This window comes from Panthera leo, chromosome B3, assembly GCF_018350215.1.
Source record: "Panthera leo isolate Ple1 chromosome B3, P.leo_Ple1_pat1.1, whole genome shotgun sequence".
Classification (NCBI taxonomy): Eukaryota; Metazoa; Chordata; class Mammalia; order Carnivora; family Felidae; genus Panthera; species Panthera leo.
Window position 1 is genome coordinate 137502503 of NC_056684.1, and position 22692 is coordinate 137525194.

The window sequence follows — 22692 nt, forward strand, 5'->3', positions numbered from 1 at the left end:
TTGGGAGGATGGAGGGGCTCTTCCAAAAATCCGGCCAGCAGAAGACTTCCCAGACACTCTGTGCAAGGACAGAGACGGCAGGTATTGGCTCTTACTGCCCTGGCTTCCTAGAAGGACTAGTGCCCCCTACCTGCCTTGCCGGGAAAGGCAGGCACTAGGGAAGAGCTCCAAGTTTCTCAAAAGACAGAAAGAATGATTTTGAAAGACGTGTGTTACTTTTGAACACGAGCAAAAATCCCTTCAAGTAAAAGGGTATCATATCGGCCCCGTCCCCAGCCAGCCAGCCAGCGGGATGTGTGAACTATCACCGGGCTGCAGCTGCATGGGAGGAAGCGAGATGAACCAGTGGGGGTCTCTCGCCCCCAACCCCGACCCGGCTCACACAGACAGGGCTGTGCTGATACAGGCCCCCCGCCCCCCCCCCCCCCGGAAGTGAGAATGCCAGGTCAGCTGCGTGTGTAGCTGCAGAGGGTGGCGGGCCTGAAATATGTCACCTTCTGCCCAAGGCTTTTCATACACAACTCTTGGTCACTCAATTTTTGCAAAGCACTTCTCCTTTTTTTCTCTTACAGAGTATAACTGGTTTCTCATACAGTCTTTTCCTGAAACTCTGAAGCTCCCACGCACAGAAATTTGATGTCAATTGATTGTATCTCGGTAGGCTACACTTTCAGAATGTATAGTTTAGAATTAACAAAAGGGATCTTTCCGGCCATAAAAGCAAAAAAAAAAAAAAAGGGGGGGGGGGAATTACTTAAAATCCTCCACTTTTTCCCTGTAAAGGAATCGAACAGTTAATGAATGTCTCCTCCCATTCCCACCCCACCCCCTTCCTCTGTCAAACCCTGGGTGAATTTCCCTCCCTTGGCTGGCCGGATGGTTGCAGAAGGCCGGAACTGGATCGCTGTGATGGCAAGATTTAATTTCGAGGGCACGGGTTCAGACTCAAAGGCTGAAGTACAGAGAGCAATTCTGACTCATCGGAAAGAGTATTTGTGGTCTTGGCAAAACGTCTTAGCGGTCATTCAAGAGAAAACAATGAAAATTTCCTCTATGTTCGTCTGGCCTCAACCTCAGTGATCATCGGAGGGAGACATAACCTTCTGCTAACGGATAAATCCTCGTAACAGGTCTGACACACAACAGCACTGGCTCCTTGCTCTCCACAGTCTGGGGTCCAGGCAGCTTCTCAGAAGCTGTTGGGATATAGTTAGCAGTTTGAGCTTATGGAAAATATCTGCTGGCAAAAAACAAACAAACAAACAAAAAAAGCACATAATGCAAAAGATGAAAAATTTCATTAAATGGTTGAGATTCTTTTATCTCAAGATTAATCAAGTTTTTTTTATCACTTTTCAAAAATATATTTTAGAGAAAGAGTGACCAGGGGATGGGGTGGAGTGGGGGGGAGAGAATCTTAAACAGGCCCCACGCTCAGCACGCAGCCTGACGAGGGCCTTGATCCCCTGACCCTGGGATCATGATCTGAGATGAAATCATGAGTTGGACGCTCAACGGAGCCACCCAAGTGCCCCTGTTTTATCACTTTTAATCTCATCTTAACACGGTTTCTGATTACTTTTTTTTTCTTTAATGTTTATTTTGAGAGAGAGAGAGAGAGCGCGCGCAGGGGAGGGGCAGAGAGAGGGAATCCCAAGCAGGCTCCGCGCTATGGGCATGGGGCTCGAGCCCACAAACCATGAGATCATGACCTGGGCCAAAATCAAAAGTCAGATGCTTAACTGACTGAGCCACCCAGGCGCCCCATCACTTCATTCTTATTATTACCTTATAGGAGGTTATGATTTGGGTTCTTTTCCTCTGAATAAAATGAGGTTCTCAACAAAGTCCAGCATATGTGTCCCTTTTTTTTTTTAAATATGTGTCATTTTAAAGGGCTACTCCCAAGTTCAGTCCTCACTGTGTAACAGCAGCATGAGGACAAAGGAGCACAGAGCTTCTGAACTGAACAGCCATGTTGATATTTTCTTTCATTGGATTTTTGGAGTGAAACTGTTGCCATTTTCGTTTCAGGGCGTCTAAAAAACCACATCTGTATCCAATATATACACATGCAGCAAAGATAATTCAGGAATATTTGATTTTCTGCGGGACTTGCTTGTGAGGCTATGATTCAGCAGTAAAATAAAAAAAAAAAGTGCTTTCAAGGCAACAAAACACACAGAGGAACCAAAAGTGCTGGAGTCTGCCAAAAAGATGTGATCAACAAATACCGGAGAACGTAATTTGGGGACCACAACGTCCGAGCACCATTATCCTAGGGTTAACGAACAGATCAAATGAGTTCACGTACACAGAAAGAACAAAATGGTACGCGACACACGCAAGACGGTATTATTTGGGGGCAGGGGGTGGGGGCGGCGAACGTTCTGAAGCAGAGGAACGGAGTACAGATGAGGCCTTAAAACTCTGCAGCCCTCATATAGAGACATCTTGAAATCGGCATAAACCTTCGCAGACACCGCAAACGTAATTTTCACAAACCCGGGAAGGGGAAGGTGGGAAGGGGTGGAAAGTGCCGAGAAGGAACCCGTCTCGGTGACGTCACACCTCTACATTCCAAATCCCAGGAGGGAAGCAGGTTCTGCTGTGGCAGCCAAGCTTTCCACGCATGCTTCTTCAGGGAAGGCGTCTCCCCGTCCGTTCCGGACTAAACTTAACCCAATTTACAGCGCACCGTTTCTCTTCATTTCACCCAGGGGAGAGCAGGACCAGTAGAGGTGGGTCCTAACGAGGCCTTCCTTCCTGACTCGAGGCTGAGCCCACGAGATGTGGGAAACAGAGATTAGAAAAACTGAGGCCACTCCCATGGCCAGAGCAGTATTTATAAAACCAGCTGGCTTGTCAAATAGAGGTTAGGAATCCCCAAAGGCGTTTCTGTCTGGCATTAGGGATTAGCAAAAATTCTCCCAGAGGGCTGGGCATTGTCCTGGTTTCTCGTACTTTCCATTGTTTTTAGGGCAGCTGGGGAAACTGTTAATTCCACGGTCACAATGATGCTCTAAAATTACTAGATACTAGCTCCGTGCACCACAGCGAAAGGGTTCAGGTTCCGGCTCATGACTGTGGAACTCGGGGTCTCCGATGCTATTTTACTTTAGCTGAGGCATGTCTGGTGGCTCAAACAGCCACTTTTCTCTTAAAATGACACTTGCAGAATGTTCTGGCCGGCTTGGACCAACAGGTCTGTATCACCTGTCCCTATGCATAGAAACACACCCTCTTTGCAAGAATAAAGCAGGGACTTTAAGACCTGAAGTTGGAAACGCTGATCTGCTGAGCGTTCAGAAAACGTACTGTCTTAGGCTCAACAATCTGGACTCTTCATTTAGAGCTGATATATGGGAAGAAACTAGCTCAACTTTGTTAAGGTTTGTAACCATAGGTTCAATGTTGAATTTGCTTCTGGAGGGCTGGGTAGAAAGCAGAGATTGTGCGAAACACAGTAAAACTTTATCTATAAATAAGCACAGAGAGAAAAACGTTTTTAGGATGGCTGAGCCAGCATGTTTATACATGGCACGATTATTTAGTTTGTGGTCTAATTACATTTTGTGACCAAAATCCCAGGATTTAAATAACTTTCTGCGTACTTCCCACCTCCACCTTCTACTAATGTTCACATGGGAGACATCACGAACTGATAAAGATAATTGACTTACGTGCTCAAAACGCCCAAAATACATTGGAGTATAAAAGCAGATTTCTGACAACGGTTTTTGTCATGTTTTCATTACAGAAAAGAGTTTTGCTTTTAATTCCAGTATAGTCAATGTATAGTTTTACATCAGGTTCAGGCGTATAATACAGTGATTCCGGCATTAATAGAACAGATTTCTAAAGAAAAACCTCAAAACTAAAATGCCAAATCATACATGAGAGTTTGATGCTTTGGAAGAAATATCTCGCGTACCATCTTCTTGGTTTCTTTAAATCACAATGTTTGGAGGCAATACTCCAAGAGTGGTTTCATTTTTTATTTTTTTAAGTGTTTATTTATTTAGAAGGAGAGACAGAGCGTGAGCAGGGGAGGGGCAGAGAGAGACGGAGACAGAAAATCCCAAGCAGGTTCCGTGCTGCCAGCGCAGAGCCCAACGTGGGGCTCGAACCCACGGACCGAGACATCGTGACAGGAGCTGAAATCAAGTCAGATGCTCAACTGACTGAGCCACCCAAGCGCCCTCAACGGTGGTTTTAGAAGGCGAAAGATTTATTCGATCTGAAGAGAAACCAGAGTATAAGGGTGGCTTTAAATCAAAGACAGAAAGGAGTATGTTCAACATCTATAAAATTTTGTATTTTTGGCTGCTTTATTAAAAACTTCAAATTGTTTTAATTTCTTTGGTTGCGATGCCTAACCCAAAAGTTTAGATTTACCTTGCCCTTGACCGTGCTATCAAAGCCGCCCCACCGAGTGTTCTGAATGAACACAGACATGCTCTCTCATAGCCTTAGGTTTCACCTGCGTTCTTATGCTCTACTGCCCACAGCAACTCGACTTACTGTAAGTTCCCAGAACGCAGGCCGGGTATTCTTCCTGCTCAGGGTTTACTTGTAATCTTATGATGACAGCTGTGTTCTCAATAAAACGTCTGACAGTAAGAAAGACATCTAAGCTTCCAAGCCAATGCTACATACTAGGTAAGAGATGTGCCACCTCGCATTATTGTTCTACGTCCCTGGATCCTCAGAAGAGAAGTCTGCGAATTTTTCTCCCTATTCCAGTCAACACAGAAACAGGTCAGTTTCATGGAGGCAGTGAACAGTTTTAGCTTTGCAGGAACAAATTACATATATATATATATATATATATATATATATACACACACACACACATATACACATATATATACCAATATATATACCAATACAATACCAATATATAAAAATATATATATGTTTATATAGATAAAAATATATATTTATATTTTTAATCTATTTATTTATTTAAAAAACCCAACTTACTATAGGCATGAGGAAAAATTAGGTGATTTGGGAAATAATACATTCCCAACTGGTAACCACACCAGGTCCTGGACTTCTGCAACATCGCTTAGGCTTCAGCACCACGGCATTTCCTGTACATACTTCTGTTCATGATGCTTGCTCCTCTGATTTACCTGGAATCCATGAAGCTGGGGACGGGGGGGGGGAAAGGATTCTGTAAGAAGCGGATCAATGTCAGAAAACTATCACATATCCATACCATCAATAAGGATGAAATAAATATGTCAGGGACGAGCACTTCTGAGGAATATCTTGAGTTTATTCTCAATTCACCAGGGTCCCAGTTTCAGGCAGAATGGTTGCAAGATTACTTGTTACCAGCACGGCCTCGTTCTCTGATTTTAAAGTTGAGAACCTCCAAAACAGGTCACCTCTCGAAACCATTTTTAAAATACGTAAGGTTAAAAAAAAAAATGTAGCAGTACTCAGTGTCCAACAGAAACCACTCTGTCTGTTAAACAATATCTCGACTGCAAGGCTTCTCTTGCTGTCGGTCGATAGATAATGACACCGCGCGGTCATTATCACCGTGGCAACAGCACCCAGGAACTATCAGAGGAAAATTGCACATAGAACGGCTGGCTCTTGAGCAGTCATGCCTCAGCTTCCTCTGGAGTATGCTTTTTCTGCAAGTCTGGTGTGCTCTAGGGTACCACCAACCCAGGGCGGCTCCAAGACTACAGATCACGTCTCGATTTCACGTGAGTCCCGATTTCCCCGAATCGCTCATTCCACCAACAGGAGCACCTGCCACGTCTCAAGCACCGTTCTAGGAACTGAGGCTACAGTAGTGAATAAAGTCCAGTGCCGGGAAGGGGAGGGGGGAGTCAATAAACGAGCTAGCGAATATATATTTCAAGGTGCACTAGGTACAATGGAAAACTGAGAAAGCAACGAGCCCGGGAGGCTTTCTGCCCTCCTCTCTGTACCCGCACCCTGCTTTGTACCTGCTTCTCACTTCTCCCGCTGACGAGCTCTGGGCACCAAGTCCGGGCATCCCGCGCAGGCACCGTGCCTAGCACGCAGCACCCGCTCAGAAAACGTTTGTCCAGGGAACCAATTCCCTCGTGGCTCCCTGGGCAACAAAGGACTGAGGCGGGCTGCAAAGTCCACGAAGCCCCAAACCCGGAAGGGATATGCACACGAGAGCACGTTACACAATTTTAAAAGTTATTTTCGAGATATAATTGAACGCCGGAGGCGGGCGCCGCCGGGCCGGGGCCGGGCCTCGGCTCCCACGCGGGCAGCGCGGCCAAGGCACAGCCGGGACACGTGGCCGCCCGCTTCGACGCGGGCGCCCCGGCCCCCAGCGCCCGGCCCCGGACCCGGCCCCGCTCCCACCACGAACGGCGGCTTTCCGCCGCGGCCGCACGGAGGTACCGGCGTCGCTCACCCAGGCTGGGAAAGGCGGGCACAGGCCGGCTCCAGCCCCGCCGCCGCCCCTAACGCGGAAACCCGGAGCCGGGTTACCGCGTTGCCACGGCAACTCAACCACCGCCTACACCGGAACCGGAACCTTCCCTTGGAAGTGACCTCTTCCCGGCGTGCCGCGGAACGGCGGAGCCCGCCCACTGCCTTTCGCAGTCATCCGGGAGTATCCCAGCAGGCCCGTCTACCCTCCGGAGGGAAGTCGTCTTCCCTCTGGTTTCGCCTCTCCTCGCCTTGGAGCGTGACCCTGATGGACATTCACTCTCTCCAATCAACTGACAAAGCGATTGCCAGCGGCCAATAGTAAGGGCTGTAGGATGCGGGCTTAAGGACCACCTCCATCCTGTCGGGGACCGGGCGAGTCATACGATTGGTAGAATCGAGTAAGTGCGGGCTAGCGTTGTCCAATCACGGGGAGGAGCTCGGAGCCGGCCCAATGAGAGCCTCCGGGGGGCGGGCCGGGCTGCCGCGGGCCCGGGGAAGGCTCCCGGGGGTGAGCCGAGGTCCCGGGCCGTCGAGGGCTCCGGCCAGCGTGCGGGAATGAGCGGGTCCCTGGGCCGGGTGGCGGTGGCTCTGCTCCGCTGGGGGCGCGGCTCCGGCGGCGGCGGCCTTTGGGGCCCAGGCGTGCGGGCGGCGGGTTCGGGCGGCGGCGGGGGCGGCTCAGCCGAGCAACTGGACGCGCTGGTGAAGAAGGACAAGGTGGTGGTCTTCCTCAAGGGGACTCCGGAGCAGCCCCAGTGCGGCTTCAGCAACGCAGTGGTGCAGATCCTGCGGCTGCACGGCGTCCGCGACTACGCGGCCTACAATGTGCTGGACGACCCCCAGCTCCGGCAAGGTCAGGCGGGCCCGCCGGGTGAGGGGCGAAGGGCCGGGGCCGCACCGCGGGGCTTGGGTGTGTCGCGCAAGAGGTCGGGGGCGGGGGGGGTTCGAGCGGGGCTAAGGGCGCGGGTTTCTGCACTGTATTCGGGGTCGAGTGGGGGGCATGGTTGGCTTGAAGTGGATCTTGAGGATCTGGGCATCCGGTTCTCTGGCCAACTTGGGCATTGGGTAAGTCCCAGCTGTTCACTTGTCCCCACGCTGAGCCCAGGGAGGCGTTTCGGAGCCAGATCTCTCAGGCTCAGTCGGGGGGAGAGTGATGGGGAAGGGAGGCAAGAAGGAATACAGTAAGAACCACTAGGAGGTAGGCACTTTGGGGGACACGTTGAGAAGGTCGGCCTGCCTCACGAATAAGGAGCCGGTGCTGTTGATGGTGGAGGAAGGGCCGGGGTTGCCTTTGTCTGAGGCTGCCTGGTGCTTCAAGGCTCGGGCTGTCCGGAACCATCCTTTGTTGTTGCCACAAGGAGGGGGGGTTGACACTGCTTTTAGACTAGTCTTACTTGGGATCACTTGGTGTGGGAGGAAAAGTCATGAAATTTGTTTTTAGATACTCAAGGACAGGTTGGGATTGGGGGGGCGTGCTGGGGCATGGAGAGGCCTGTGGACAGAGAGATAAGGAATGAACCCCGTGCCCTAGGTAACTGAAGCTTGGAGCTGAAGGAACCAGGGACCAGTTAGGGTCTGGGGCCAGATGCAGCAGGTAGGTAGAGGCGGGAGGGCCCGGACAGCTAATTGGTACTTCTTCTAATAAGCACCGTGCCAGGAACCTTATTGACATGCTTTCTCCTGTTTTGTGGGGGAGGAGGAAGAGGACAGAGGAGTGTGTTGACCTGCCCCTTGGCTAAGGTCCTGGGTCAGAGTTGGTGGAGCAGTGGGGAGGCTGTATGTACCTCCTAGAGGGTGGCTTGGTGTCCTGCCTTCCCGTTAGAGACTCCCAGTGACTGAATCCTGGCACCTCCCTGAGCCTAGTGCTGTTCTTTAGTGACAGTGTTCCAGAAACGGTTTTACGGGGCCAGCTTCTCTGTTATCCCAAGCCTAGAATTCTCCCATTTTGTTATTACATATTTATGACTGTTATTCTCCAGTTGAAATGATCAGTCGTAGTCCTTTCTGCTTGATGAGACAGGCACTTGTGGTGGAAAGGTTTTGGGTTGTAATCCCTCTGCAGCCAGTCGGCTGTGCAACCTTAAATCCCATCCCTGCATTTTCCTTTTCAGTCGTATGAAGATACGAGGAAAGCAGACTTGACAAAGTTTTGATGAGGAAGAAAGAGAAAGTAAAACTTTTTAGAAAAGTGCCCCTCATTTTATCCGGCACACAGAAGGCACCCACTAAATGGTAGCTATTTTATTATTGGGATATTTGGTTTTCAAAGTATTCCCCCCCCCCCCCCCCCCCAATTAATCCCTGGGAAACTGTTGGTTTCTGTGGGTGGAAACTAGGAGGAGTGAAGGCAGGTTAACATTACCAGCTTTATGTGATCTTACCGTGTATTATGCTCGTGATCCCTGTTTGTTTTCCTGCTAGGATGCCACCGGTCACTAGGCCTTGGGGTGTTTTTGGTTTTTGGTTTTTCTATGTACGGGGAGTATCTGCGGTCTTCACCCAGCAGTGGCTGCTCTACTTACAAGATAAGATAGGAGAAACTACTCTGTAATCTTTCCGTGGGGACCTCGCCACAGGTCCCCTGCAAATTGCTAGTATGGCCGTTCATAAAAAGTTGCGTTGTTAACAGCCTGTTCAGTACGAAGTTTTGAAGCTCTTCGGTTTGTGGTTTCTGTTCTCCTGTGGAATACAACGGAGATAGGCTATGCTGGAATGTAAGAACAAAGTAGGAGCAGAAATAAGAGGGCTGACTCATAGCACTTGGATTCCTGGCTTCCGTTTCACCTGTCTGGTTTCTAGTCTCTCACATTCTCTCTCTCTCTCTCTCTCTCTCAAGTTTATTTATCTTTCTTTTTTGAGAGAGAGAGTGTATGTACATGAGCAGGATAGAGGCAGAGAGAGAGAGAGAGAGAGAGAGAGAGAGAGAATTCCAAGCAGGCTCCGTGGTGTCTGTGCAGAGCCCAACACGGAGCTTGATCCCTTGACCCAGGGATCATGACCTGAACTGAAATCAAGAGTTGGTCACTTAACTGACTGAGCCACCCAGGTGTCCTAAGTCTCACTTTCTTAAGTGTTCAGACAACAGCTACAGGAATTTAGCCCTTAAATTTATTTTTTTTTTTTTAAGCTTTATTTGTTTATTTTGTGTGTGTGTATATGAGAGAGAGAGCATGAGCCTGGGAGGGGCAGGGAGAGGGAGAGAGAGAATCCCGAGCAGATTCCGCGCAATCAGTGTGGAGCCCTGCAGAGCCCTGCGGAGCCCGACGTGGGGCTTGAACTCACAAACCGTGAGATCATGACCTGAGCCGAAACCGAGAGTCAGGGGCTTAACCAACTGAGCCACCCAGGCGCCCCAGCCTTTAAATTTCTTGACCGTAGAGTTTCGACATTTCCATTCCCATTTTGTTTCATACCAGATTGTCATCTTGGTCGATAAATGTGTTGCATATATGTTGAACATAACATCCACCTTTTGTGTTGCTTAGAAAAATAAACTCGCGTGCAACTATTATGGAGCAGGGTAGCGTGTGCATGTTCCCGCAGTGGGGACTCATTTAGCCAGGGTAAGACTTTATAAAACATTCAGACTCTTCTTCTCTTTATTCTCTACACTTTTGACTTTACCAAGAGAAGCTGCCAGGCTGTCTGATGGTTGCTTTTGCTAGTCAGAGCTACCTCTGTGCACCTTTCCTAGACCCAAGGTCACCGCTAGTAACTGGAGAGGCGCAGCTGCCAAACTGCCTTTCCTTTCTCCCTGTGCCACAGCTTTGCGAAGGGCTCAGAGCCCGAAGAACACCCACAGACTCTGTCTCGTTCCTGCTGCCCGCTTCCCAAGGTGTGATGCAGAGAGGTCTCAACCTGTGACCCAGGGAACAAAGACGACTGTGAGGTCCTCCTCCGGTCTTTTCTCTCTCCTGTTTATCTGGAATACACACAGAAGGGAGCCACAAAGGGATCGGGTCCCGGCAGACAGATGTCAGCATGTCCAAATCCTCCTTTTAACAAAGCCTGTCTTTTATTTTCCTTTGTAAAAGTAACATGCTCACCGAGGAAAGAGGAAACTTGGAAATGCCGAAAGTAATAAACGAAAACTACCTGTAATTCTGCGTACACCGTTAACATTTGTATCTAGTTTCTAGTCGGGTTTTTGTTTGTTTGTTTGTTTTGTTTTTAAATGCATTTGAGATCACACGTGTCCATGCTTAGCATTTTGCCCTCTGGAGAGCAGGGACCATGTCTGACCGCGTTACCTGAGTACCCTGTATATTGCTTATGCAGCGCGAGCTTTCGGTGAGGATTTTAATGAATAAGTAAACACTTCTCTTATGTATCATATCGGAAACCATCTTCCATGCTCTTTAAAAACAAACCCTCTTAAATTTCTGCCTGTTCAGATCACCATTGTTTTTTGCTTTCACGAGGAGCAGTGTCTGTTGAATGAATAGCCATTATCTTATTGGTGAATGTTTATTAAGCCTTTGAAGATATGCACGGCCTTTTCACTATCCGGGAATTTGGGCAACAGTAACAAATCTGGGACCTTGGCAAATGTTAAAAGATTGGGGGGGGGGGGTGTTTCTGGGTCTTTGTTGTGATGGATGTGATACATGCTGTGGATGAGAGAATCCAGTCGCACCAACACCTGGGAGGAGTAACTGTCGGTGCCGGGTCAAGTTGAAGGGGACCAGCTGCTTCCCTCCTGGGTATACAGTCTAGAGTGAGGGTTGCCAGGGGTTCCTGCGTGGCTCCGTCGGTTAAGAGTCCGACTTCGGCTCAGGTCATGATCTTGTGGTCTGTGAGTTTAAGCCCCGCATTGGTCTCTGTGCTAACAGCTCAGAGCCTGGAGCCCCTCCCCACTCCCGCTCTTTCTCTCTCTGTCTCTCAAAAGATAAACACACGTTAACAAACAAATAAAGTGGGGGTTGACAGACGACCTTTGTAAAGGGCCAGAGAGTAAGTACTTCAGTCTTTGTGGACCCTTCCACTCTGCTATTGGGGGCCTGAAGGCAGTCGGGATGGTACCTAGACAGGTAGGTGTGGCCGAGTTCTAATAAAACTTGATTTGCAAAAAGTAGGAAGTGGACCATATCTGGCCAAAGGCCGTAGTTTGCCACCTCTTTCTCCAGCGAGGAAGACCCCTGTGTTTGAGTTAGAAGATGCATGTAATGATACTCCCTGAAGCACTGCTCGTAATAATGAAAACTTGGCAAGAGAGGATCTTGGCCTATTAGCAGACTGGATAAACAGACTGTGGTTTAGCCAGGCGATAGAAAACTAAGTTGTGGTAGAGTGATCTAGTTCTAGATGTATCTCATGTAACTGAATCTCAAAAATTACAGGGTGCAGTCACGAAGTAAGTTGCAAAAAAGGTAGTCATGGCATAATGCCGTTCGTGTATACAGACGTTACCGGTGTGAAACGGCCCGACGTGTTGCGGACACACGTCAGTTGTAAGTATGGATCGTGGGCAGGGGTGGGATGTGCCAGCCAGAGGCCACCTGTGGAGGTCTAGAACCTGTCCTTTGGATTCCTAGAAACCCGGATGGAAATCCAGGCCCGGCCGTTTGCCAGCACTGTGACTTTGGTTAAAGAACTTCTCTGAGCCTCAGTTTCTTCCTCTGATAAATAGGGACTAATTATGCCTTCCCGGAAGGACTCTTACAAAGGTTAAGTGAGGGTATGTATTGAAAACACTTAAAGAATGTGAAATTCAGTAACCCTATCAGCAAGTGCCTGGCACACCTGATTGGTATTTTTCCAGCATTCTTCCCTGGGCGTCCTCTGTTGCACGTATTTCTAGAGAGGCAGGACTTGAAGGGTGGAGTAGGGGGCATTGGTGGAGAGGAGAGCGTATCCGCCTTGCACCTGGAACGTGCGAGCTCAATCCTTTCACCAGTTAGGTCTCAATTCATCTTTGTAATAAATCCGTGAGGCATGGATTTCTTCCCACTTCCCAGGTAGGGAGACTGAGGCTAAGACATGAGCAAATTTATCTGAAGCTACATCTGCAAGCTAGCAAGCCACAGTCGGCTGCCCTTAAAGCCATTGCTTTGTTCACTCTGTCCCCAGCCTTTGCTTTTCCCCTGTTGAGGGTCTCTCGTTTCCCTTGCTGTCTCTGCTCAGGTGATCTCATGGGGGTGCTGACGTCATTGTTTCCTAGGAGGACTTCAGGAGGAGGTGATGTGACTTCCCCAGGCAGAGTTAACCTGCATCAGACTCTGAAGCTCCTATGGTGAAAATCTACCAGGAAAAAAAAAAAAGGAAACTCTTACCATTTGTTTGTTGTCCAAACCGGGAACGAAGGCTAATGTTCCGAAATGGGATGAATTTTGAAAAGTCCCTTTCGGAAGTTCTGGCAGTACTTTTTCTCCACTCTGGTTTGATGCTTTGGAATATTAATTTTTTTGGTGGGGCAGTAGGTAGAGGTAGAACCGGTTTTGTAAGACCACCTCCTTCGTCGCTCCAGATTCCTAGTGTCACCCTGTGTAGAACTTCGCAGTCAGTACTTTTGTCCCAAATTGAATCATTGTCATCTATCGTCTTTAAAATGCCATTGTCATTAAAATCCACTCTTGGATACGATTTTCTCATTTTCACGAGTTTCTCCGATCCTGAGTTATTTGGAGTGAAAGTTAACTACCACTGTATGTTGCAGGTTTTGAGAATTAAAAAGTGTGAGAAATTAGCCATGTTTAAACAATTAATGGTGGACCGATGGGATTCATTTTAATTTTCAACTTGTGAGCCGCGGTCTCTTATTATCAGAAGTTACTCGCTTCGTGCTATAGGAATCCACTGGTTATCTCGTTAAATATTTAAACTTGTAATCAGGCTTCTAAAAAAAGGAACGTAGTATTTTTTTAAGACGCTGAAGCTTTGCCTTGCTATCAGCTGCCTGTAACCTCTGTTACTCTAAAAGCCGAAGAAGCAGGTAGGTTTCGTTTTGATCAACTGTCAGCTGGTAGGCCCGTTGGCCACTGTCACAATGCCATCATGGGCTCCGCGGGGCGGTGCTTCTGAGTTCCTGAAATGTAAGTTATTGGGCAAGATGGTGTGACTCTGGGGTCTGGAGGGAGTCCCAGCTCCCTCGCACGTGACTGGCGGGGGCGGATGTTCGGGAAGGTTGGAAAGCCCACCGGCTGGGTAGTTTTAATGGTGGCGTCTCTGCCTCTTCTGTCTTGTCTGGACGTGTGGTCTGCAGCAGCATGGAATTAATGCAGGAATCGAGCCTAAAGCTTTGATTGAGTGTGTGGTACTATAAATACGATTGATGGAAGCAAGTCATTCTTTTACTTAGCAAAGATCTTATGTAAAAAAACTGCTCTTTAGGATCAGATGCGTGTGATTTTCGGGCGACCTCAGATGGCAAATTTACTCTCATTTATGGTGCGTTTCAAAAATTGTAGGGACTCACCGAAAGAATCAGTAGATACTCATTGTCTTGGAAAGCTTCACACAACGTATTACCAATTGAAAAAGACCCAGATGTAAAAGCACGCACATAAGTGGCACATGCACACAATACAGAAGGTTCTTAAGAAGCTTTCAAAGAATTACAAGAGATTCGTGTTGACTTTAAACATTTCTTAATTCCCACACCCACTCTCGGTCACATGAAAGTAAAAAAAGATGGATCACTGGCTTCTTTGTGAAATAAGTTCTAACAGACTATTTAAGGACAGAGCTTTTTTTTTTTTTTTTAAATACAACTCATATGCTGAGTCGTCTCTGTGGCATCAAGGATCAGAATGATGAAAAACTTTAATTCATCAAGATACTCTAACATATCTAGATATTTGGTATTCTAAAGACGTTCTGAAGGCTAAATGAAATTTTCCTTTTATTAGTAACCCCCCTACCTCTAGCTGATTTTTTTTTTTTTTTTTTTTTTTTTAAGACACTCAAAGTGGCTTAGAACTGTGATTTTCTGGGGATATAACATACAGCATGGTGACTATAGCTGACAATCCTGTATTGCACATTTGTAAGCTTTTAAGGTAATCTCGAAAGTTCTCATCACAGGAAAAAACCTCTGTAACCTTATATGGTGACAGGTGTTAACTAGACTTATTGTGGTGATCATTTTGTAATATATACACATATCAAATCATTATATTGTATGCCTGAAATAATATGTCATATGTCAATTATACCTCAAAAAAAAAACCCAAAACTAAGTGTGCTTTCTGGGGCCTATAACGCTGGACCCATTATCTCCCTAGAAGTCTGGGGAAGAAAGATAAAGCTCTCAGCTGGGGGCCGTCTTTAGTGCTGTGGTTAGGAGCTAAGTTACCGTTTTTTAGAAGGCAGTGACTTATTTAAAAGAGAAAAACACATTGCCTCTTAGGATTTGGGCCATCGCTCAAGGTGGTGTTTTTATTTGGAAAATAAATGCTGGGTAAATGATAGGGTATCCAGGACCAGCTTTTTAGCACCAGTATTTTTCGTTGGTTTGCATGAAAACCCCCACGTGAACGACTTTTAATTTGCACGGTATTGTGTTTTGTTTGAACGGCCTGTTGACGTTGCTGTTTTGTTTGTTTGCTCGTTTTGGCCATTTGAAAATATCTATGGAAGTGTAAACATGGCAAGTATATAGTGATTGATGGTCACGTGCCATGGTTTTGACCATCGTCCGTTTTTCATAGAGCCAACACACGTTTTGCTGGAAGGCCATGTTTTTGGAAGTGTTTTCTCATCTCAGCACACAAGTAGGAAGGAAGTAGAATGGTTGGAAGAATGTGAGGAAAGAGCAGCCTTCTGTCTTGAGATCGAAACCACGCCTTTTCCCTACCTTGTTGTCAAGACCATCGGCCTCATGGCCCAGAGCTGAACAGAAGAACCACACGGCCTCACTGTCCTAGAATGTGCCTCATCTCTGTGTGTCCTCCACACCGCTCACACACGGGACCGATCCCGTGCATGCTGGTTGGTTTCTTGTCCTCTGTGAGCGCTTGAGAACGAGGAGGGGGTCCCCCTCACCCTCTGGCACCGCTCCTGGCCCAGGACATGGGCCTTAGGTGAGCTTCGGGCTTCTCCTTGCTTTGACTTGGTCGCTGCGAGTTCTGTGCTGAGCCGAATCCACCTGCCCTGTGGAGAGCCCATCTGAGGGGCTGAGTAGGGCGAGGGCTGCAGTCTGCCCTAGGACAGAGATTTTTCTCTGGGTCAAAGAAGTAAAGGCAAAAACCCATGACCAACCCAGATAGGCATAAAAACCGTGAGGCAGGGACTGCCTCATTTGGCAGAGTTGGACCCGTGGGTCCATGATAGACCCGTATTAAGTAGTCCGCTTGGAAATGAAGTCCTGGCATTTCTTTAACGTTTGGTCTCACTGAAACCATGACTGGCAGATGAATGGAGAATGTGGCTCCGTACGTGTTGTGTGACTTACATGAACCGGTCGGTTCTCTGCCATCAGTCCCTGCCGATTGTGTGTGCGCGCGCGCGCGCGTGTGTGTGTGTGTGTGTGTGTGTCAGACATTCTACGACAGCCTCGCCTACCTGATTGTCCCGTCGTGAAAGCTTTGCGAGATGGGGGTGGAAACAGGCGGGTGGTGGAAAGACTTGGCCGAGGCCTCACAGCTCGTAATTGGAGGCGGTGGGGTTTGAACCGTGACCCAGTTGACTCTGCAGCTTCGAGTCTGTGGCAAACACGTCCCTCGGGGATGGGGGAAGCAAGAAGGGAACGGCACCGGATGTCCTGCTGGGAGCGCGTGGAAAACAGATTTTGCCACGAGAAGTTCAGCTCTGACCGTTTGAATGACACTGAAATGTTCTCTCCCCGTAGGCATTAAAGACTATTCCAACTGGCCCACCATCCCGCAAGTGTACCTCAACGGCGAGTTCGTGGGGGGCTGTGACATTCTGTTGCAGATGCACCAGAACGGGGACCTGGTGGAGGAACTGAAAAAGCTGGGGATCCGCTCTGCCCTTCTGGATGAAAAGAAAGACCAAGACTCCAAGTGAGGGCGGCCCGGGGCCTCCCTGAGCAGCAGGGGCTGTTGGTGCCCAGACTCCCCGCCGGCCAAGCCTTACCGATTCTGGTCTTGACTCTTCCGACGGCAGCTGCTTGCACGGATTTCTCCAGTCTGTAAGCAGTTGGGCGATTTTGGTGTGTCTGGCGTTGGGGCTGCGAATATTCTGTTGTGAACTTCATTAGAACCACTGCACTGTAATGATTCAATGTTGTATTACGATATTGCTGTCAACAAAATCTGTTCTTAGGTTGTCATTTGCTCTTTGCCTGATTCAGGAGTAAAACGAGGAGCTTTTGAGTCATTCTTCGTGAATCCTCTGCAAATGTGTCAGTCTGCAAAGATAATTATATCTCCCCAAATTTTTCGTAGCTGCTTCTGTTAAGAAAAATGATGGACAGGGAGGAAGATGTGATAACTGGGGTGTTGTTTTTTTTAAATAAACTGCCAACCCAGGGATCCTGTGTGTGAGTCGTTCATTCTGAATAGCAGGAACACTGCACCTTCCTCTGCTCGGGCCCGCTGTAACAAAATACCACAGTCTGGGCGGGCTTATGAACAACAGATGTTTATTTCTTTTGGTTCCGGGAGCTGCGAGTCCAGGATGAAGGCTCTAGCACACCAGCTGTCAGGTGAGGGCTGTGCCTGGTTCATTGACGGCATCTTCTCACCGTGTCCTCATGAGGAAGCCCTCTGGGGTCCCTCTTAAACGGGCACAAATCCCATTCGTGAGGACCCTGCCCTCGGTCACCTCCCAAAGCCCCCCCCGCCGCCAACACCACCATTCTGGGGGTCTGGGGTCAACACAGGAATGTTGAGGGGAGGCATTCAGTCCGTAGCAGTGTGGATTATGAGTGCCCGTGACCTTCCGTTTTTAGAAATGCGGAGTGATTCTCAAACTCTTCTGTTAAATTGGACATAAAAATTGCCATCAAGCGATGGTCTAATTTCTTGAGGGAAGGTAAGCCTTGTGAGTGCCGGGTGGTGTTGACTGGCTAAGTTGGGCGCCCGGGTGGCGTGCGGAGAAGGGAGGTGGCTGAGGCTGGAGGAGGCAGCCCCGCTCGCCCGCCCCTGAGATCTGGTAGCTGCGCTACCGTCAGGGGGACGTCACCAGCGGTCTTCCAAAGACAGGAATCCACTGAGCATTGTGTTTTCTTAAAAAATACGGTCTATACACGATGTTATATAGAGAACACCCTGAACACTCCACCAGAGATCTACCAGAACTGATAAAGGAATTCAGAAAAGTAGGATTTAAAATCCGTTTCATTCCTATACACTAATAATGAAGCAGCAGAAAGGGAAGTTACGAAAACAATCTCATCTATAATTGCACCAAAAATAACTAACTCACTAACGCTAACCGAGCAATCTATACATTCAATGCAATCCCTACCAAAATGCCAACACAGTTTTCACAGATTCGGAACAGACAATCCTAAAATTTATATAGAGCCACAGAAGACCCCGAACAGCCAAAGCAATCTTGAAAAAGTAGAACAAAACTGGAAGCATCACAATTCCAGGTTTCAAGTTATGTTACAAAGCTATAGTAACCAACAGTATGGTACTGGCATAAAAATAGACACATAGATCAATGGAACAGAATAGAAAATCCAGAAATAAACCCACAATTATATGATCAATTAATCTCCAACAAGGAATGCAAGAATATGCAATGGGAAAAAGCCTTTCAACAAATGGTGTTGGGAAAACTAGACAGCTACGTGCAAACGAATGAAACTGGACCACCTACACGGTACCAAAAATAAACTCAAAATGGATTAAAGACCTAAATGTGAGATGCGAAACGATAAAAATCCTGGAAGAGGCCACAGGCAGCAATTTCTCTAATATCAGCCATAGCAATGTTTTTCGAGATACGTCTCCTGAGGTAAGGGAAATAAAAGTGAAAATAAACCATTGGGACTACATCAAATTCTGCACAAAGGAAACAAGAAAACGAAATGGCAACCTACTGAATAGGGGAAGAGATTTGCAAATGACTTCTGATAAGGGGTTGGTATCCAAAATGCATAAAGAACTGATACAACTCAACACCTAAAAAGACAAATAATCCAATTAAAAATGGGCAGAAGACATGAACAGACATTTTTCCAAAGAAGGCATCCAGATGATCAACAGACACATGAAAAGATGCTCAACATCACATCCTCAGGGAAATGCAAATCAAAACCCCGAGATACCACCTCACAATGGCTAAAATCAACAAGGCAGGAAGCAACAGGAGGTGTTGGGGAGGATGTGGAGAAAGGGGAACCCTCCTGTGCCGATGGTGGGAATGCAAACTGGTGCAGCCACTCTGGAACACAGTATGGAGTTTCCTTAAGTAAAAAATAGAACTACCATAGGACCCAGTAATTGCGCTACTGAGTATTTACCTAAAGTATACCAAAATCACTAATTTGGAAGGACATATACATCCCTGTGTTCATTGCAGCATTATGTATAATAGCCAAATTATGGAAGCAACCCAGGTGTCCATTTACAATGGAATATTATTCAGTCATAAAAAAGAATGAAATGTTGCCATTGGCAGCAACGTGGATGGACCTAGAGAGTAAATGCTAAGCGAAGTAAGTCAGAGAAAGACATACCATTTGATCTCACTATTATGTGGAATTTAAGGAACAAAGGGGTTAAAAAAAAAAAAAAAAGGTCTCCCCCTCCCAAAAAAAACCAAACAAACCCAACTCTTAACTATAAGGAACAAACTGACAGTTTCCAGAGGGGAGGTGGGCGGGGGGATGGGTGAAATGGGGTGGGGGTGGGGGATGAAGCATGTACTTAACCTTGATGAGCACCGAGTAATATACAGGACTGTTGAATATTGTACACCTGAAACTAATGTTAACACTGCGTTGGCTATACTGGAATTAAAAAAAAAAAGCTTTGGCACATGAAAAAAGAAAAAAGGTCTTTATACAAAAGGGATTAATTGGAATCCTAGCAGAGATGCCTCCAGTGTATGGTATCTTTTTATAAGACTCTCAGTGTGTCTCTGTCCTGAGGCCGGAGGCGGAGCTGGAGGTGAGCTTTACCGTGGCTCCTGGGAAGAAAGCCCATCCTGTCACCAAGCGCCTTTGTGTCCCCAGAGGCCTTCATTCATCTCTAGGGCCTTAAACAGAACATCTCTTGGAATTGCATCTTTCCCGGTGGCAGAGGAAGGACAAAGAATGCAGGTTTTTGTGAAAAGGGCAGGAGGGACGAGGACGGCGTGGCTCATTCCCCAGAGCCGGTCTCGAAGCTTGTTCTGTGTGTTTAGTCCGCTCGAGCGCCTCTTGAAAAAAAGCTCTGAAAACAGACTGACGTAAGTAGAAACTGCTGAGTTCCTGCCACCATCCCTCCCGCAGAGGTGTTGGGGATCCCAAAAGAAAGGAAAGGAAAGTGGGAGCCCCACCCCCACTGCACTGGAGACCAGAGCGCCCAGTCGGGTTAGAGGGCGGCTCCTGGCCAGTCTCTGAGCTCAGGGCTTCAGAGAGAGAAAAACAGATTGTTGTCACAAGGTTTTTTATTACATGAGTTGGGCACTCCACCCCATCACTGCCTTGGTGTCTGCTCAAAATGAGTTTACGTAGACCCCCCTAGAGGGGGTTGGAGCTCAGCCAAGTGACCCTTCCTGTTCTACAAATCAAAGTGTGGACACGAGGAAGGCTCTAGGTCTCCCCTGTGCTGCTGCTACGAGGCGGCAGAGAGCCAAGGTTGCAACCTTGACCTTTGGAGAGAAGATCATCGACAAATTGCTCCATACTGTCCCTGGATGAGCCCCGGGGCCGCGGGGCTCACACATGGCAATTGTTCCTCGCCTTCAGATCTGCTGTGTAGCCAGTACCTTAACCTAATTCTACCTGTTTTGCCTTTTCCTTAGATCTGCCTATATGCCCTTTGAGTCTGTCTGAAAAATGAAATGATAAGATTAGCATGGAAACAGTGGGGAGAACTTCCCCCCCCTCGCCGCCCCCCAGAATATGAGGACCGGGGGAAGGGTTCCCAACTGAATAATTTCACAAGAGCTTTGATGTTTAAGGAAATCGCTAAGCGCTACAGAAGCAGAAATGTTCTTTCCAGAAGTTAATTAATACTTTTTTTTCCCCTATATGCTTAACAAGTCTTTACCAAGTAGAAAATTGAAGATGCTATCTTATGTCAGTGGGAATAATTTTAATGATCTGCATAATTAGAATTCACTGTGATAATTACAACAGTGACACCAGAGTTCCTTGTACAAACAGCAATATCACACATCATCTATTTTGAAATGCAAGGTCCGCTTCACAGCTTTCCAGTAGAGTACATTTGGCTTGTGTCATTGTGATTTATTGGGTTGTTGTCACAGCTTCAAAGTCTGTGTTAATGGACCCTTTAGAGGTAGCTGACGTTGTTTTAGAAGCTTAGACCTTTGCATGATTTCAGGTAGTTTTTGTTTCCTAAGCTGGTTACATAAATGTCATCGCACTTCATTTGAGCAGTGAATGTTGGAGATTCTTGAGGACAGACAGTAGATTTTAAGAAGTCTCTCGGGTTTGTTGTTACTGGCCCTAGTGAACTGACATGTGCAGAATCCGGGACATTCAGCTTTCCTGTAATTAATAAAGCCACAGCACCTAGCTTGAGAGAGAATTCTTGTAACTTTGTTAAATAGCTTATTTTGATATTTAGGGAGAAAGTGTATCTTGAGAGGTCAAGTCCCTTGTTACCTGGACAGGGGAGATTGTGCTCAGGGTTCATGGGACTAAACTTTGTGTTGGCAAGGTTTGGTTGAAGTAAATTTAAACCAGAGGTGAGGAAGCTTCCAACTTTGTTCCTGAGAGTCACTGACAGGAAAAAAAATAGATCTTGGTAGACAGTCAAAAAAGTAGCTGAATCGATAGATTAAAAAAAAAAAAAGATTTTATATTCTGCTTATGAATTGTCTAGTAAACCCCAAAACAGCTTTAAGTTATACCTAAGAAGGCTATGACAGCCACCTTGAGCGAGAGTGAGTGGGGGAGGGGGGAAGGGAGAAGAGCTGCTTTCAAGCCCAGGCGCAGACACACAAGGTGACCGAGGGAACCCGGTCCTACTTTCTGAGAATAGTCTCTTTGTGGCTGTGGGCCAAGGGCAGTTGGGCCGAGAGCAGGTCTGGCCTGGGTCTAAGGCGGGAGCTGGTACAGAAAGTCCGCCTGGCTTCAAAGACCTTGTCCCAGCTTCAGCCAGAGTGGCGTTCCACAAACACCTCACGGGCCACTTCACTCCCCTACCTGTGACCCTCCCTGGGTCGCTGCCCCGAAAGCCCTCCCGGATCCCCCTCTTCCCTCCCAGCCCCTTTGTCCATCATACCGGGTTCTAATGGCCGCCTTCTTAACTTTGCTCAGGGACCCCCTACGTCTGGCAGATGTAATGCTCAAAAGCAATACGTAAATCATGAGCAAAGGATTCCCTTTCTCCGTTCCTTTTGGACTGGTCACAAGAAGTGTTAGGTTATTGGTTTACCAGCCAAAGCCCTGGGCAGAAGCTAAGATCACACCTCCTGGATTCTCATCCCAACTCTTCCCAGGCGTGTAACACTTCAGACGCTAATAACCTCCCTTTCCCACTCGACTCATCAGGAAAGTGGCCGATGTCACCTACGTCAGGCTTGTCAAAAGGCTGAGATGTGAGAATCCCATGGAGAGCTCGGCCCGCAGGGAGCTCCGAGGAAAGAGAACCCCTGCAGTTCCCTCGGACCACATCTAGACTGTTTTGTGCTATGTTCTTCACCAGCACTCTAAGATCTAAAGGAGCAGAGCTAAGTCCCTACTTATTGACAGACCCTTGTTAATAGTTGGTTACCCCAGAAGCATGGAGACTCCTCTTTGAAGGTAAATGACAAGAATTTGTGACAGTCTTCTCAGTGGAGCGCATTACCCCACTGCTCTTGGCGACAGCAGGGCCTTGGACAAAGACTTCCCTGTGAATTACCTTCCTATGATTACAATCTCACTGACTGCCATGGAATTTTATTATTTTTTTTAATATTACTTTTATGTCCTACAGAGGGAACTCTTTAGTGAACGGATAGGTTACGCGTTTAGTGTGCAGAGTCAGGCTTGAATAAACACAATCAAACTAGTTAATTCCAGTTTACCAGTAGCCAGGTTGGTGGTACTGGGTTCTACTTACCGAATTAACAGTTTTCACAGGGATGCGTTTTGCCGGGGGGGGGGGGGGGGGGGAAGAGGTAGAAATGTCTCCTGGTTCATAGGAAGCTGGGGGATGAAGTGTAGAAAGCATTTCCAGA

At 47.5% G+C, this 22692-nt stretch overlaps 1 protein-coding gene, 2 long non-coding RNA genes and 1 other non-coding gene across 5 annotated transcripts; 2 read left to right on the plus strand and 2 right to left on the minus strand.

Moving 5' to 3' along the window:
- Nucleotides 1-1705: 1705 nt before the first annotated feature.
- Nucleotides 1706-6241, minus strand: LOC122223098. 2 transcript variants are annotated; one of them, XR_006204040.1, is made up of 4 exons: nucleotides 5976-6241; nucleotides 4987-5156; nucleotides 4525-4737; nucleotides 1706-3478 (listed from the first exon to the last, which is right to left on the minus strand). It is a non-coding gene; the product is annotated as an uncharacterized LOC122223098 (long non-coding RNA). The 2 variants fall into 2 exon arrangements; XR_006204039.1 differs by lacking the exon at nucleotides 1706-3478 and adding an exon at nucleotides 4135-4240.
- On the minus strand, nucleotides 5440-5714 carry LOC122223449. The gene has a single exon (XR_006204319.1).
- Nucleotides 6242-6925: 684 nt separating the features above from the next.
- On the plus strand, nucleotides 6926-16871 carry GLRX5 (glutaredoxin 5). Its single transcript, XM_042944217.1, has 2 exons — nucleotides 6926-7291; nucleotides 16226-16871. The coding sequence occupies exons 1-2, from the start codon at nucleotides 6997-6999 to the stop codon at nucleotides 16402-16404; spliced, it is 474 nt and encodes a 157-aa protein (XP_042800151.1). The 5' UTR covers nucleotides 6926-6996; the 3' UTR covers nucleotides 16405-16871.
- On the plus strand, nucleotides 7448-13119 carry LOC122223099. The gene is made up of 5 exons (XR_006204041.1): nucleotides 7448-8032; nucleotides 8550-8670; nucleotides 11778-11888; nucleotides 11973-12115; nucleotides 12562-13119. It is a non-coding gene; the product is annotated as an uncharacterized LOC122223099 (long non-coding RNA).
- Nucleotides 16872-22692: the final 5821 nt, after the last annotated feature.

What these genes read in the sequence shown, in the direction of transcription:
- GLRX5 (XM_042944217.1), top strand. Translation starts at nt 6,997, where the DNA reads ATGAGCGGGTCCCTGGGCCGGGTGGCGGTGGCTCTGCTCCGCTGGGGG. An exon ending in CGACCCCCAGCTCCGGCAAG is followed by an intron (nt 7,292 to 16,225) that starts GTCAGGCGGGCC and finishes CTCTCCCCGTAG; the next exon opens with GCATTAAAGACTATTCCAAC.